This window comes from Aphelocoma coerulescens, chromosome 3 (assembly GCF_041296385.1).
Source record: "Aphelocoma coerulescens isolate FSJ_1873_10779 chromosome 3, UR_Acoe_1.0, whole genome shotgun sequence".
In the NCBI taxonomy this organism is placed as follows: Eukaryota; Metazoa; Chordata; class Aves; order Passeriformes; family Corvidae; genus Aphelocoma; species Aphelocoma coerulescens.
The window spans coordinates 33272269-33287997 of record NC_091016.1 but is presented as its reverse complement, the minus strand read 5'-3'; the positions used below and the strand labels follow the sequence as shown (position 1 = coordinate 33287997).

The window sequence follows — 15729 nt, the reverse complement described above, 5'->3', positions numbered from 1 at the left end:
TGGGAAGCAGTCTTGTGTTTGTTTATTATTATTTATTTAATTTTCCCTTTTCCTTTATTATTATTTACACTTCAAATATATTAATAACAGGTAAAAGAAAAAAATAATTTGCAAGTTTTCTGGCTTTTGTGGTTTAAGAACTGCTGCTAAATTAGTAAGATTTCATTTAGAAGCTGAATAGAGATACTCAAGGCATTCCAAATGAAATTTGAATTGGGTTTCATTTATTGGCATTAGTTTAGCTCCTTAATCTCCATCTGGGCATAGTTGCCTTTCATCAGTAATTCTGCAGTGACAGAGAGAGAGAGGGTGTTTTGTCATTTTTCTAATGTACTGAGCAATAGCAAACAATGCAACCCCAAAGGTGATATGGAACCAAGTTCTTTGTTCAGTTGTAATAAGCTTTGACTTCTCAAAGTGAAGAATTTTTTTAATGTTTTCTTTAAAACATAAACCATGATTGTGTTCTAATACCTAAGAAAAGGAAATATATGCCTGTCCCTTGTGTGGTAATAGAACTATGAGCAACATCTCATTCCATTAATACTAGACTCATGATTTAGTTGCCTATTATAGTAATTCTGCCGTTTATAGGATTTAACAATGTAGAAGCATTTTTCGAACATTCCTTTTTTATCTAAGTGTTTGCATATGTTCTTAAAATATTTCTTCTATTTTTCTTGTTCCCATCTTTTGCAGATGGAGACCAAAACAATTTTTAAAACCAGAGTTTATGAGGATACTACGGAGTTCTGTAGAGGATGCGTATAAACGCCTTATATATCCTCTTCTCTGTAGGGAATTCAGGTAAGCTTGGAATAAATCTATATTTTCATTATACTGATTTTTTTAGCAATTCCCTCCCCAATGTTTTGTTAGAATATCTTTCAGCTGTTTGGAAATATCAGCATGTTTCTAATCCTCTGTGCTTACAGAAGAAATGAACTATATTGGTTGTATAGATTTAATTTCTGACCCTATCCGGTTCAGGATACAGTAGGTAAATGATCTTTCTGTGAAAACATTTTACATGTTTACATGCTAGATATTTGTACATTTATCTAACAAAGTACAATTTAGATCTGTGTTATCATCATAGTTTTATCTTTATTCTTGTAATAGCATAAACCAGGATGTCACTGAATTTTCCCAGCATGACACTGTTCTGACACATTTTCTTTTACCTTTCTAATAGAGCTGAGCAAACTATTGTTAGGGTTGGAAGCACCCCTCGTGTTTGCCAGCTGCATTTTGTGGCAAACTAATTAGTGATTGTGTTAGTCTGATACTATTCTGTAAGTATTGTGATGTGCCTAGAGAAGTCAGTAAACATTACTGGTGATACTGTAGTAATGATGTCATTGGATATCATGTCACTTGTTAAGGTCTGTAATGCTGTTCTGAATTTAAAGGAAATTTAAAGCTTAGTATCAAATTAACATGAGTTGAGTAAGGTATATTGTGGTGTAGTATAGGAGTTTACCACATAGTGGAAATTATTCAATATGTCAACTAAAAGCATTATCTTCTAATAGTTAACAGTACTTATGGTGTGATTCTTCAATACAAGAGAAGCTCCTCAAAACATAACATGTTTCATTCTGACAAGGCTATCTGATATGTGACCTAAATGTTAATGCCTTTTCTGAGGTAGTTCAGAAGGAAATATCAAAGAGACCCTGTTTCTTGGACCAGAAATGTTGACAGGAGTTGTATCAAAATGATATGGTCTCTAGTACCTAACATCAGCAACCACATTGTGAAATGTAGTTCTTCTGTACTTTCCTGGGTGTGCTCTTGTGTTTGTGTTCGAATTGGAGTTGTTTTCCTGCCACTTTTTCACGGACATCATTGCCTGAATGGTCTGTGTTCTACCCCTCTGAAAAGAACCATCAGCTCAAGATTTTAAGTGTGTATTTCCAGCATGTATTTTTGGGCTTCTTCACTACAGTATGTTGTGTTTACTTAATGCTTTGCAAGCAAAATTGCTTCATCTCCTTTGATTAGTGAGTCTAGTTTTTTGTTACTTAGAATTTCACAGATTTCTGAAGTTACTGAGTTCACTTGTTATTTTGTGACCACAATACATGCAGCTACTCTAGGGGAGCCATTGTGTCTATTGTGGCCAAAATAATGAACATCTCATGGTGGAGAGTTCACTTGTTGGCTTCTGTCACGTGGGAGTGAAAATAGTTGTCATTCCTAGCCATTTCTACAATCAAACTCTTTTAAAATAAAGAAAAAAGACCTACTTTTTAGTGGGGTTTGGTTTTAAGAGAACTAAGCAAACTGACATACAGGTACTTCAAGGCTCTTTTATTGTGTTTTTATTCTGTGGTTTGTACCACAGGACTGTTGTGGCTTGTGTTGTGTATAACACTTTGAGGACTGCTAGAGCAGTAGGTTGCTGAAAGTTTTTTGTTTTCTTAAAGGAAAAAAAAAAAGCTTCATTCCCTACTAGTTATTAGATGTAGCTCACAAGTAATCAATGAGAAGAATATGAAGCTTCCTGCCTGTTCCTGAGTGGATATCTGCTTAGGTTTTACTCTTTGTGGTAATGTTGCATGATTGGTGGTGTTTGGATAGGAAAAGCTGAAACCTCTCCTATGCAGAGGAACTCAAAGCACCTGACAGTGGTATCCTGGTCCCTGACCACTTAACCCTTATCCTTCTTCCGTTTTCTTTCCGGACGCACCAGGAATGTTTTTTCCGACTCTTGCAAAGGGCTGCTAAAGTATTCAATACCTCCTTTTAGCATTAATATTTCCAACCCACCTCCTGCTGTTCTTTTTTCTTTTTATTATCATTAAATGTTGGAACAGAAAGTTTCCAAGAGTGTATTGAAATTGCTGGTGCTTCTAGTGATCAGAAGAAGAATAAAACTTGCCAGCAAGATGATTACCTTATTTATTGTTTAATTTCCTTTCTTCCATTCTGTCAGATATCATTTCTTGTATCTGTTATAATAATGTCCAGTGTTGCTTTTGGCTCTTTGAAATAAATTTTATCTTGTTGCAGTACTGCGTGGAATGATTCCATCAGGGTTTCATGCAAGTGATGTGGCATGGGCATATTTTTTAATGGATAATCCTTTCATAATTTTCCATGCTTTCTTGCAGAGAGAGATTTCTCTCCTCTGTCTTCAGGGACACAAACATTTCTCTGTATATCTTGTTTCACACCTGAAGCTAGTTCGCAGATATTTTTCCATAGAAAGGATTGCATCTCAGACTGTACGTGGAAGTGGGGAATTTTAAATCTCAGTTTGAAAACTGAATCTTATAACATGGACTATAGAAACTAGTAGGTCATGATTAGGTTATTTGCTTTTATTACAATACACCTGTTAGTGATATACAGTCTGAGTGCTTTGTAGAATTCAAGGGAGGGGCTTGGAGTCCTGACTTGATTGATATTTTTTCATGAAGTAGGAACTGAAGAGTTTTGAGGTTTATTTGTTTGGGGTTTTTTTTCCAAAATAGCCATTTTTCTTGTGTTTAGAGAGTAGGACTGTTCTCTGCCTTTTATCTCTGCCATGTCTCTGCCATTTTAATGAGAATTGTTGTAAATTGCAAAAGCATGAAGGTGGACATCTTGCCATTTGGATGAAGCCAGTAATACACTGAAAAAGAGAAAGATATTAGATCATTTGAGGTAGTTTGATTTTTTTTTCCTTCTTTCTGTTTTCTTTTCCAAAGGATCAAATGATTATACTGAGCTTGAAATTAAGGGCCACTACTTCGGAAAGTAGATCATGTAATTGATACAAGTGTTGAGTAAGAGACAGTGAGAAAAGAGATGTCTATATTTGAAATTTAAAAATACAGGATATTATGTAATAGAAAGGACATTCCCCCTATGCACCTGGCAATTTCAGTAACATTTCCTGTTACTGTAAAAGTTTCTATATATCCATGCCAATTTTAAACATGATTTCCATAAGACTGACATAACTAATAACATGTGTTCAGGGGCAATTTTAATTCCTATACAAGTCTGCCTTCATAGATGGACTTATTGGAATTTGCAGCGTGGGAGGACTTGGCCTTGTGGGAAGCTGGGACCCTGTATCTTTGGGATAGATGGAAAGATGGAATTTGGCCTGTCTTTGTACAAAGCCTCCAGTCCAAGGGCATTCCCTTCCCTTTTTTACAAGCCACTTTTAACCTTTATTTGCATGCTTGGGTGACTGGTTGATTCTCTGTTATGTGTGTATATAGAAGATCCATACTTCTGTGAGGCTTAGGTATCTCCTTTTGTTTTCTCTGGTCTCTCATAAATGGCACCTAATTATTCAGTCTCTGGACTCTCCCTAGAAGAAGCTTGTTCTGTGGTTTAGGTTATTTTTTTTCTATTAAAAAAAAAATAGAGAAGGGAAAAGTGGGAGAAGGATGTTTCAAGACTGTATGATCAGGAAATGGAATGGCAACTGAAATTCAGTGGAATGAGTGTAAAATGATGCTTGCAAGGGGAAGTAGTTATCTTTTTATAAGTATCTGAGCTATCCTGCCACAGGAGAGATGCTTTGGCACTGTGGACGGTAGCTCCACATAAATGTTAAGTGCTCAGAAGATAAGATTATTTAGTTAAGGAATAAAGACAAAGAATCATTGGTTTATTTGGCCTGTATTTGGAATACAGTTGTCCATTTTGTTTCACTCACTTGCAGAGAGGAGGAAAAAGTTGGAAAACAATTCACTGGAACTGGAAAAGGCCCTGTGAAGGGGTATAAGGAATGAAATAATTTCTCTGGAAAGAAAAAAAATGATTACACTATGACTTCAGCTTGGAAAAGGGAGGACTTGGAGATAAATGATGTGTGAATAGTGGAACGAGGTTTCTAGGGATAAATTTTTACTTCCCTCCAGTATAAAGCTTAGGGGAACATAATAAAAAGAATCAGTTTCTAACCAAAAGGTGGCAGCTATTTACACAGTTTGTGATGGACCTGCAAAAGTCACTGGCAACAGACTCCGTGGGTGAAAGAAATATATCTGTCTTCAGGAGGAGATTGGATAGTTGAGCAAGAGCTCTGTTATGAGCCAGTAAAGAGACAAATCATGTCAAGCTCAGGAAATACTCTGGAAGTAGTTGGAGGCTAGGATAAGATATGGGACAGATATGCTAGTGCTGCTTAGGCAACTACTTGGAGACAGCATACTGGGATAGAGGGACAACTTAGCTGAAGTGGTGCAGCCATTCACACATTTGGTGGCGATGTACAGTGTGTCTGCTCTTTGCTGAGAGCACATTTGAACTGCCAAGGAGCCTTGTAATGCATGTGTGCACTTCACCATCTCACTTTAAATTGTGTCTGTGGCAGTCTGGTCTACCTGCTACAGAAACAAAGCACATGGATAAAAGGGAGCCTTTTGCTGCTGCACACTTCTGTAGGAAATGTTCAATCAGTAATGTGTGAAAGAGGATCTAGACCTCTCTCTGGACTAGTTTACAAATAAGAGATGATGAGGACTTACTGGTTCTTTCTGTACCACTGTGGGATGAGACAGGGCTGAGTTGGTTGGTTGGATGCTGGGCAAATTCAAGTCAGGCTGTTGAGTTCTTCCACATCCAAAAACTGCTCAGAACAGCTTCATATTCCATCATGTCAAATAGCCCTTATGAGGGTTGTCTTTGAACTATTTGTAGCCTGTTTGTGCCATGCACTGATTGACCTAAACAACTTGAGTGATTTTCCCTGCCCCATTCTTTTAGGGTTAGTTCAATGCAGGTTTTTTCCATTCTGTAAAAATAAACCCAAATAGTAGGGGTTTTTTTCAGTGATAGGTAAAAAGAAAAGGAGAATAAGGGCACTGGCTACCTTTAAATGAAGGCTTTACTGGATTGCTTTTGACTCCCTAATTACTGTAGTTACTGATGATGTAATGCATCTGCAAATGGTAATGAGTACCTGCAAAAGAAAAACAAATCAGTGAGGTGATGAATATTTTTGTACCCATTACTCTTTCAGTTTTGTTTTTTTTTATGTAAAGTGCCACACCATGATGAAAATACTTGTCCTTGTCAGTCATTGTCTTGATGGCCACATCTGACAAGAAACACATTGTGCATTTTGTACATCTTCACTCAACAAGACTGATTTGTTTCTTGTGACACTCTGCAGTAAGTGTTCGTGCTTCAAGTCATCAAAGTCAATCCTTGCTGCCCTACCTCACTTCTTGCTGTTGAAGAGCATAACTTGGAAAAGAAAGGGAATGCTGTGGCCCTGGCAGCTTTCTAGTTTGGTTCTGAGGCATCAGAATACTCTCCTAGAAAAAGCTCAAGTCTTCACGCCTCTTTGATGTCTGTTAAATGCAGTAATCCAAAGACAAAATTAAATGCCTCATGAGTCATGGTGTATTAGCAATTAATTGGAGGGACTCTTCCAGTGTCTCTCTGGTACCTCTCAGTGTAAACCATCATCCTTTTTTTGCTGGATGGTGATTTTTTCTCAAGAACTGTGAAAATAGGATGAATTCAATCCATGCCTCCTTCAAATCCACTTTTCTTTACAATTTGGTATCAGCTTTGAAAGGAAGCTGTTCTTTGCTCAAAATTATGAATTGATGTTTGAGTATTAGTTGGTGGGTGTATGTTCTTACAAGTGTTTCTCTTGTACTTTTTATATTGGCTGACTTTCTTAGAACAAGAATGAGATGGTATATAGTTGATCCCTTTTTAGAAAGGTGTCAACTTGATTTGAATTGTAACATTTAATTAAAGACAATGAAAACATGATTGGAAAAAGCCTTACAACTTTGGAACAATTAGTAAGTGTATTTGAAAGCTAATTGAAAGAAAAATGTTTTGGCTTTTTTTTCTTTTACTTCTGTCCTTCAAAGATCCAAGTTGACATCTGATGCAGAGAAGGAGTCTGTGATGATGTTTGGGAGGAATCTCCGTCAGCTCCTTCTGACCAGCCCTGTGAGGGGCCGTACTTTGATGGGAGTAGATCCTGGCTACAAACATGGCTGCAAGTTGGCAATTATTTCACCAACCAGTAAGTTTCAATTCCAAACATTTTTGGAAGGACTGATAAAAATGTATTCATTTAGAGTAAAGATAATTTCAAAACCTACTTTTTAATCGAATTGGGGATTTTGGTTTTTTTTGAAGCTTTTAGTGTTTTCCACACATCCTGTCATGTAAATTCCTTTCTTCAGCTAGCTCAAGGTTAGGTTTCTGGCACCTGGATTCCAGTGACTTCTTTGGTGTTATTACTTCTCTCTTAAATAGAATTTAAAATGCCTTCTGCCTCCCTGAAAACAGGTTCAAATAATTGCATCCCTCAGTAGTCAGAAAAGAGAACACCTGGCATTTTTACTGTTTAACAAAGAATTTGAATTTAAATACTTTCTATAATATTGCTTTGTTCATGGCTAGTATCTTGGACATCTGGACACTTTATCAGCCCTTTTTGTTTAGTAGTGTGTGTGTGTTAATGTAAGAAGTCAGAAACGCTGTTTTTGCAAAACTTCTTAGTTCACATATAGAACAGAGCCTTTCCACTGCATCCTAATCTGTTCAGGGGATACATACCTCTTTAGGCCCATGCAAAAATTATTTTTCTTTTATTTTGTTGTTGCATTTTGCCTGAGAATATATCCACCCCAGGAGAATGTAAAGAAAGTTGTGTTCTTGAAACTTTAGAAGGCAGTAAAGGTGAGGTAAATGATTAAAAGCTTTCATTGCACCATTAGCTATCAGTACTAGTTAATACAATTCTTTCCAAATGTGATAGATGGGATGATGACAAGAGCTAGCACTGGAATTCTAGAACTCCTGTACTGCAAGTCCTTGGATTTTCTACTTTTCATCACTCTTTACTGGATTTATAAATTGTACTACACTAGAACAATAACTCTTTTGCAGTAAATTGATTTTTTTCTCTGTGATATTATACATTATATTTACTGATAGGTTTAGATGCTTATTGCTTGTTACATGAATATATCTGCAGGGAACCACAAAATGCATTAACTTGTTTTGCTTTGCCAGCCAAAGCATTCTCGTCCTATGCCCACCATACATTTCTTCTAAATGGATATAAATATCAAAGAGAAAGATGGCTTCTTAAGAAGCTTTCTTTGTGAATCATCAAATTAACTTTAGTAGTTCTGCAGGACATAGCTTTTGGACCTTTGTGGGTTTAATCAAGTGGATTTGCCTTTGTTCTAGGTCAGATACTCCATACTGATGTAGTTTATTTGCATTCTGGTCAAGGATTTCGTGAAGCTGAGAAGATAAAGAGGCTTCTGCTACAGTACAAGTATGCTAAAGAAACTTCCATTTATTGCTCCTTCTTACCAAACAAAATGAAAAACTTCATTATAGAAATACTTGATTTTGAGTGCAATAAGAATTCAACTGATTTAACTGGAAGTTTATTTTTTTTTAATCTAGTTCAGAGCTTGCTTTTTCTTTCGGTCTGTATTCATGTTTTTACAGTACATAAATTTTAGAAGCACGTGAAATCAAGCCACGGCTATGAGTAAGGCTGCATGCTATGAATGTATTCCCATAAAACTCTGTCAATCCATTTATTTTTAGGAATAGAAATTAGCATTCAGCTAAGACACAAGTTTAGCCCCATAACCCCCAAACCACTCACCAATCTTTCCCTGTTCCAAAAGCCACATTTGTTAAGCCAAGGAAATCCTGCACAGGTAGATCTCCAGATGGAATTGCAAACAGGGGCAGCATGATTAAAAGTTTATTGTGTCCAGCTATGTCTGTGAACAGACATCTGGTCTACTGAGTCAGCTTCTGAACTGCCACAGCATACAGTCCAGTTTGTCTTTAAGCATTAGATTGGCTTTAAGCAAGGTGATTTGGTGACTGGCTGTGGTGGGGGCAGTCAGAGGGAATGACCTTGCAAGCTGTTGGAAATGATGATATTTCCATTAAGGAATTAAGATGCTGATTGCTTTGGCTTCTGCTCTTTTTCATGGCTCATACTAGATGAGAGAAATACGAGGTAAAAGTGTTTGAGGACTGTAAATAACATTCCATTTATTAATATGAAGTATCATTTTTGGGTTTTCTGCTTGTATTACCACTGTACAATTCCTTTACAAATGAGTGAAAATTCTGATTTATCTCATGAACTGTCACATTGAAAACCTGTTAAACACAACCTGATACTTCTAGGAATATATTCTCATTACATCTGGGCCTTGTCTTATCTAAAATTAGATGTATTGGTCATTGTTGTGGATTGAATGCGATGCATGAAAAAGTATAAAAGATATTTAAGAATAATTGTTTGTTTTTTTTAACCTGCACAAAGCTGCAGCACTGTTGTGATTGGCAATGGCACGGCCTGCAGAGAAACAGAAGCTTACTTTGCTGACTTAATTATGAAGAAATATTTTGCACCACTGGATGTTGTTTACTGGTAAGATCACTTTGCTGGGATATTACTCATTTGTTCAGCATATTTTAACTTAACAGGTTTTAGATGTAATTTTTGAAGTATTTCTTTTTGCTGCCTTGTCTGTATTTGAGTCAAGCTTGGCCCAATGTTCTAGCCAAAGAAAAATGGCTGTAGCTCTTTGAAGCATGAAAGTAGTTATCCTGAGTCAGTAAGAGAGACTGAAGCATTTTATTTTTTCTTCCTGAGGTTCCCTCTGTTGCTATTATTGTAACAACGTATGTGAGAATAGCAACACTAACAGCTACCAACCTATTTGGCGTAGGGTATTTATTTCTTGATAAATGAGGTTTAACTGCATGTGATAAAGCTTCTGTTGTCTGACTACAGTATGAAATGCTTGCTAATCCTATGGGAATTAAATGATCTGGAAATAAATATTGTGTTAATACCTAGTGGAGAGTAGTGAAGATATTTATCCTTTTCAGACTTCAAATTTTATCCATTAGTTTGTTGAATTTGAACTAAAGTGTTTTTCTGCTGGTTTGGATGGAAACTGTATTTTATTACTTTCTTTTTTTGCCATGCAAAACTGCAGAACTCCTCTTTTTTTTATTTACCTTGGATTGTCTTTTGTGCTGACATTTAACAGCAGTATTTAGTTTTCACTGTCTTAGCATACTGAAATAAGTTTTCTATATTTTTGAAAAGGTTATGGCCTTTCACTGTTCAAATTATTCTATACATTTAAAGGTGCCTTTTCTTTGTAAATTAGGAAGTGGTCTTACAGATATGTTTAACAAATGTGTTATGCCTGCTAACTTCTGTTGTGATTGCACTTGTTCTTTGTTTCTAAGATTCCCAAGTAAATTTGCACAAGATTCCATTCCTGAATCCCTCTTATTCCAGGAGATGTAGTGAAGGTTTTCTAATTGTGATTGTTTGCAAGGGGGAGAGGCTATTGAAGCCTCTGAAAAATTAGGCATCCTCATTAGTGAATCCAACACGAAAACAGTGAATGTTTAACGACTGTAGAGAGTGCAAAACACTTCATACTGTGTGGGTTTTGGAAAATTCTTAATTTCACTATTGTTCATGTTTGAAATTGTGATTTTATTTATTTATTGATCATATACTAGTTTACACAGAAAAATTTATTTATATAATACTGTGATTGTTGTTTTTCTCACAGTGTTTACCTCTTCTGATTTAATATTTTCTCCCTGTTTATATTTCAAGGTGACAAAATTTTCAAAGTAGTACTTAAGCTACCAAGTTCTTGGAGCTGATAAAAGCTCTTGTGTAATAGGAACTAGTATGAATGCTGTAAGGCAGAAGTCAGGTTAACAAGTTTGTTGCTTTCTCTAGTAGTGACTGATAATTTTTTAACCTTTCACTTTCTCCAAAACTTCTGATATTTGTAGCAAAAATCTATATCTGCAGTTGTTTAACTTGCCATGTTATATCCTGAAAATTAACATAATCAAAAATATTTTTCTTTATTTGTATGTTTATGTTGCTAATGGTTTTCTTGTGCTGTGCTCATATGGCAAAGAGCTAGTCCCTATTTCAGAATTTGTGTGCAGAGCCATGAGGTACTGCACGTTAAAGCAATGTGATTTTTTTTTTTTTTTGTACTTCATGCTATGGGTGACATCTGGGGTTCTTGAACTTTGTGTACTGCTATCTGTCTGAATTTATGTATGTGAGTTTTCAAACAGGTTGGATTTGCAGTCCTTGTCTCTCTTCACATTTTGTCAGTCTGTACTGAGTTTTTTTCTAAAGATCAGGGTTTCCATATATCCCTTTCTGATAAACTAGTTTCACGTACATCTCATTGCTTTATCTAGTGTTGGGGTTTCCAGGCCATGCTGCTGAATCCTTCAAGGTAGCTACTTTTTCCTTTCTAGCTCCAGAATGCATTAATCTCCTTGGTATTTCTTAGTAACAGAAAGGAACGATGAGTCCAGCCATCCAGCCCCTACTTCTGATAATCCAGTGAAATGCCTGGAATTTATGTCAGTCTGAGTTAAAAAAATGTGATACTTAGAGGAGCACTTAGTGCAGTGTTACTGTTTGAGCAATAGGTGACAGGAGGTGTACATTGTGAGAACTGCTATACCTTTTGAGGGGAACTGTGAAAGATGGCTTGGAAGAATATGCTCTGCTGATCCTCTTTTTTTTTTTTTTTTTAAATAGTAAAGACCTCCAGAATATGTGCTTTCAGATCACAAACAACTTTTCTGCTTCCACATACAAAGTCTTCCCTTGATTAGGTTGTTTTCTCATGACAGGCAGAAGTATGAGGACTTTGTTTATATATAGGCTAAATACAGATCTCTTACCAGTTGTGTGGAAACCTGTGTATGCTTTTGGATGAAATGATCTTTATGAATTGTTTTTCAGTTAAAATCTGTAAGAAATAATTTCAGCCATTGTTGGAACAGCTAATTCTTAAAGTAGGTCTGCTTCAGCAGGTTGCAGTTGTAAATAAAGAATGGATTTGCTAATCAATACAGTGTTTGAACTGTGGGAAAAACAAACCAACAAAAAACCCCAAATGAAACAAAACAACCTGAACACCCTAGAGCAAAAAACCCCATCCAGTACTTGAACTGTAACAGTATGAGTCAGTTGCATCTAACATGATACCATTTCCCAAGCCTTGAGCTTGTCACAAGGATGCACTGAGCTGCATCAAGGTGGAAGTCCTTGCCCAGCAAAACAGAGCTCAGCTCATTGCTGTGTGCAAGTTTTAGAGAATTACAAATTGTATTTGCATTGAAAATCCTTTTTCCTTAAAGGAGTCCAAATGTACAGGGGTTGGCAGATGAGGCTGGATTGTTTTACAGTGCTTTATAACCAAAATCCCCCTTGACATAAGCTGTTGTTCAGAAAGGTGGCTTAAGGGGAGGTACTACAGACTTTGGCTTCCTTGGCAAATATTATCAGTGGAGAATAGGATCAGGAATGATGATAAAAAAATAAAAATCTGTTCATACTTTTCTGTCCAGTTCATCATATAGAGCTTGGAATCATGCACTTCTGGGGAAATGAGCCAATAATAGAGTATGTAATTTCAGAAAGGTGCGTGCTGTTGGTGCACGCACAAATAATGAAGGCTAAAGGTAATATATGAAAAGAGAGTAATTAAAGTAAAAAAAACTTAGGGGCCCATACAAACTGCGTAGAGTTTTACCAAAGTTTTCCAAAGAGAAGACAAACCAGTGAAGACAGTAGTAGGAAATGAGGCATATGGCATGGTTTTTCATGTGGCTTTAGAACCTGTCTGGACTCAGTGTGACAGTTTTTGATTTAAAGTAAATATTTTTCACTATTTTTGTAACTAACGTGCTTTCAGATAGCTACATCCAACCTAAATAACTGCAGGACTTTTTTTTTTTTAAATGTAGTTTCTCTTTTAGAACTATGTTTATTGACTTAGATTAGGACTGGACTAGAGCCAGGGACAGTCATATCTAGTCTTTGGGTTTTTTGTTACAAATCAGTTTTTGTTACAAGGTTCAATAAATATTCTTGATTATTTATGTTAGTTCTATTGTAAGTTCTTGCCAAAGATACATTGTATTATAACCAAAACAGATGTTCTAGTTTAGACAAGTGTATTTGTTTTAACAGGACCAGAAATGTAAATGAAACAACATTGTCTTCAGCATTAACATGGCATATGATGAACTTTTAGGATTTCATTGGCCTTTTTGGATTAAATCAAAATCTTGAAAAAATATTTCAGGAATCTGTTTTTCTTTGATTGCTGTCAGTTTGAGGCATCTTGGAAATGAAAGCTATCTGAATGACAGGTGAACTATGCTAAAGCAGGACAAAACTAACAGCTCAATCTATGTATTTGGCAAAATCAAATCACAATTTCTCTTTCAGCCTCAACAGTTTTGTTGTCACAATACCAGCATTCTTACTGGTCTGACTCCTATGTGCTTGCTACATTAATGCACACTCAGAATAAAGTATTTCAGCTTGTGTTTAAAAGCTTGATAAGTGTCAGGAATTGTTAATTGTTTTCAACGTGCAGTATAGAATGCAGCCAGGCAAGTGTACTTTTTGTTGTTGTTTAGATGGGTTGGTGTTTAATTTGTCTACTTGATTTTAAACTTGATGCAAAATCCTTTTCTGCCACATACAGCAAAATCTTTTCTTACTCTCAAGACTTTATAAGCAATGTAATTAATAATGTACTGTTTAAGTTCAAACACTTCTGTACTGTGACAAATAGGGGAAGGTCTGTAATGTCTTGTAAAGTTCTCATTGGGTTTTCTTTAATGTTTAAATTGTCTGCTTTAGAATACTTAGAAATGTTCTGCTAAGGTAGAATAGGACTGTAATACCTTTTGAAGTTGGACCTTGGTGGCAAGAAATTGATTTAGAAATGTTTGTTCTACAGGATTTTAGGTCCGCTTGTATTTTATAGGTGTCTGCACATGCTTTAAATATCCTTTTCAATTTAAATGTGTGTTTTATGTTGTTGAATATCTACATTATGCTCTCTCAGCTTTAACAAATGCCACTTTCAAGTTCCATGCCTCTACATTTCTAATGTTACACTAGCTTAATTCCCATTACTTTTCTGCTTCATAGCACTCGCAGTTTGAAAGGGACCTAACATTCGGGTTCACATTATGATAATTAGGTTTCAAAGCAGTGCGGGGGGATTAAGATGTCTGAAGTCTAGTTGCCGAATAAAGTTCAGAACTACTTGTAAAACTTGTTTGAGTGGTTAACAGAAGTGGTTTTATTTATTCAGTGCTCATGCAGCATTAATCCGTATTTCATCAGGTACCCACAGTGCTGTAACTCTAGATATGACCTTGGGACTTAATTTACCCCATCTCAGTTTTCCTTATTAATGTGCCATGAAAGAGCTACATGAAAGATAGCCAACTTCAAAGCACCTTTTCAAATAAAGTGGTTGATATGAATCCTCTGGTATTTAACACTGTCTGTCAAATGTTTCAGCTGGTTTGCATCCTTTTACAAGCTATTGCTTGCTGCATTAATGCAGTTGTTTCAAGTCTGTTGAGAGTATGAAGGGGGTAGGGGTAAGGGAAACTTTATTCCTTTTTCTTTTTGATTGTGTTTTCTTTAAGCTGTGCTTTTGTCTGTTAAGCTATATGACTTTATTGATGACACATTTATGTATGCACACCTACACACCTTAGATCATTAGCTGTCTGATCCAGAAGGTGGAAAGTAGTTTGGAAAGTTTCGGCTAAAGGAATACATATTCAGCAGAAACAATGCACACATCTGAAATGTGCACTGAAGAACTTTTGTTGTTCTTTCTTCTCTTTCAAGCTCTGTTGAAGTCATGAGAAGTCCTAAACAATACAGAAATAATTGGAGGAACAAACAGGTTTAAAATGTGAGTGTAGAAGACATAGTCAATGAAAACATTTTAAATTACATGGTGTTTTCTAGCCAAACGGTCTTCTGTCCCTTACTTAAAAGTTATGTTCTGTTGTGATTATTTACCACAGCTGAATGATCATGCATACCTCAACTGAAAAATCATTTTGTATGTATTTATATTTAGAAAAAACAGTCCTGTAAGTTGGAACCTTACAACATAGAGAATTTCAGACCTATTCATCCAGACACTTGACATAGAGACAACTTCCTCCTACTACTCCTGGTTATTCATAACTTTGGGTAGTAATTTATCTATTGTTCAGTACAACATGGACTGGAACAAGTGACTGCATTTAAGATAGGATCCAGTGCTTGTTCCTGGTGTATCCATAGACTGGTATCTATGTTGAGCTGAACCCATACTATATCCAAAATGGGAAATTCAGAGGTCATCTTTGGCTTTGAAGCAAGGATTCGCCTCTGCCCTAGCTTTAGACACCCATACCATCACTAGCTGTGTTTTTCTGAGGGGAGGGAAGGAAATAGGTGAGCAGTGAAGTTGTGGTGGGGCAGGTGAAACAGGAGATGGTAACTTCTGGCTTGCATGGCATGAATTTGAAACCTTTTGAAGCAAACTGTATAAGTGATACACTTGACAATTATGGAGCTGTCTTTGATGTTTCAGAGAAATAATTCATAGTTTTCAGGGTGAGAACAAGGACTAATTGGAAGTCTTTCAATGTAGTTAAGGAGATTATGAATTCCTTTAAGTTCAGAAAAAGAGTAAGATGCATATGGAGTCTAGATTTCAGCAATGTGAAGGCAGGGGTCAGGAAGCAAATGTAACTAGTGACAGAAATCTAAATCTTAAGGAAAAAGTCCATTTTTCCAGAACACTGGGACATGTCATTTGACTTGTGTCCAAGGGAATCTGTAGTAAAACAGCCTTCGGGGAGAGAGGAAAGTTATTT

At 36.2% G+C, this 15729-nt stretch overlaps 1 protein-coding gene across 3 annotated transcripts in view; it reads left to right on the top strand.

Annotated features, from left to right (window-relative positions):
• The window catches only part of SRBD1 (S1 RNA binding domain 1), a 125633-nt gene that overhangs the window by 24968 nt on the left and 84936 nt on the right, over positions 1–15729 (top strand). For all 3 annotated transcript variants that reach the window (XM_069009761.1, XM_069009760.1, XM_069009759.1), the window contains exons 13-16: positions 700–807; positions 6843–7000; positions 8179–8269; positions 9290–9397. In XM_069009761.1, coding sequence (XP_068865862.1) covers positions 700–807; positions 6843–7000; positions 8179–8269; positions 9290–9397 — 465 coding nt within the window. The remainder of the gene's footprint in view (positions 1–699; positions 808–6842; positions 7001–8178; positions 8270–9289; positions 9398–15729) is intronic.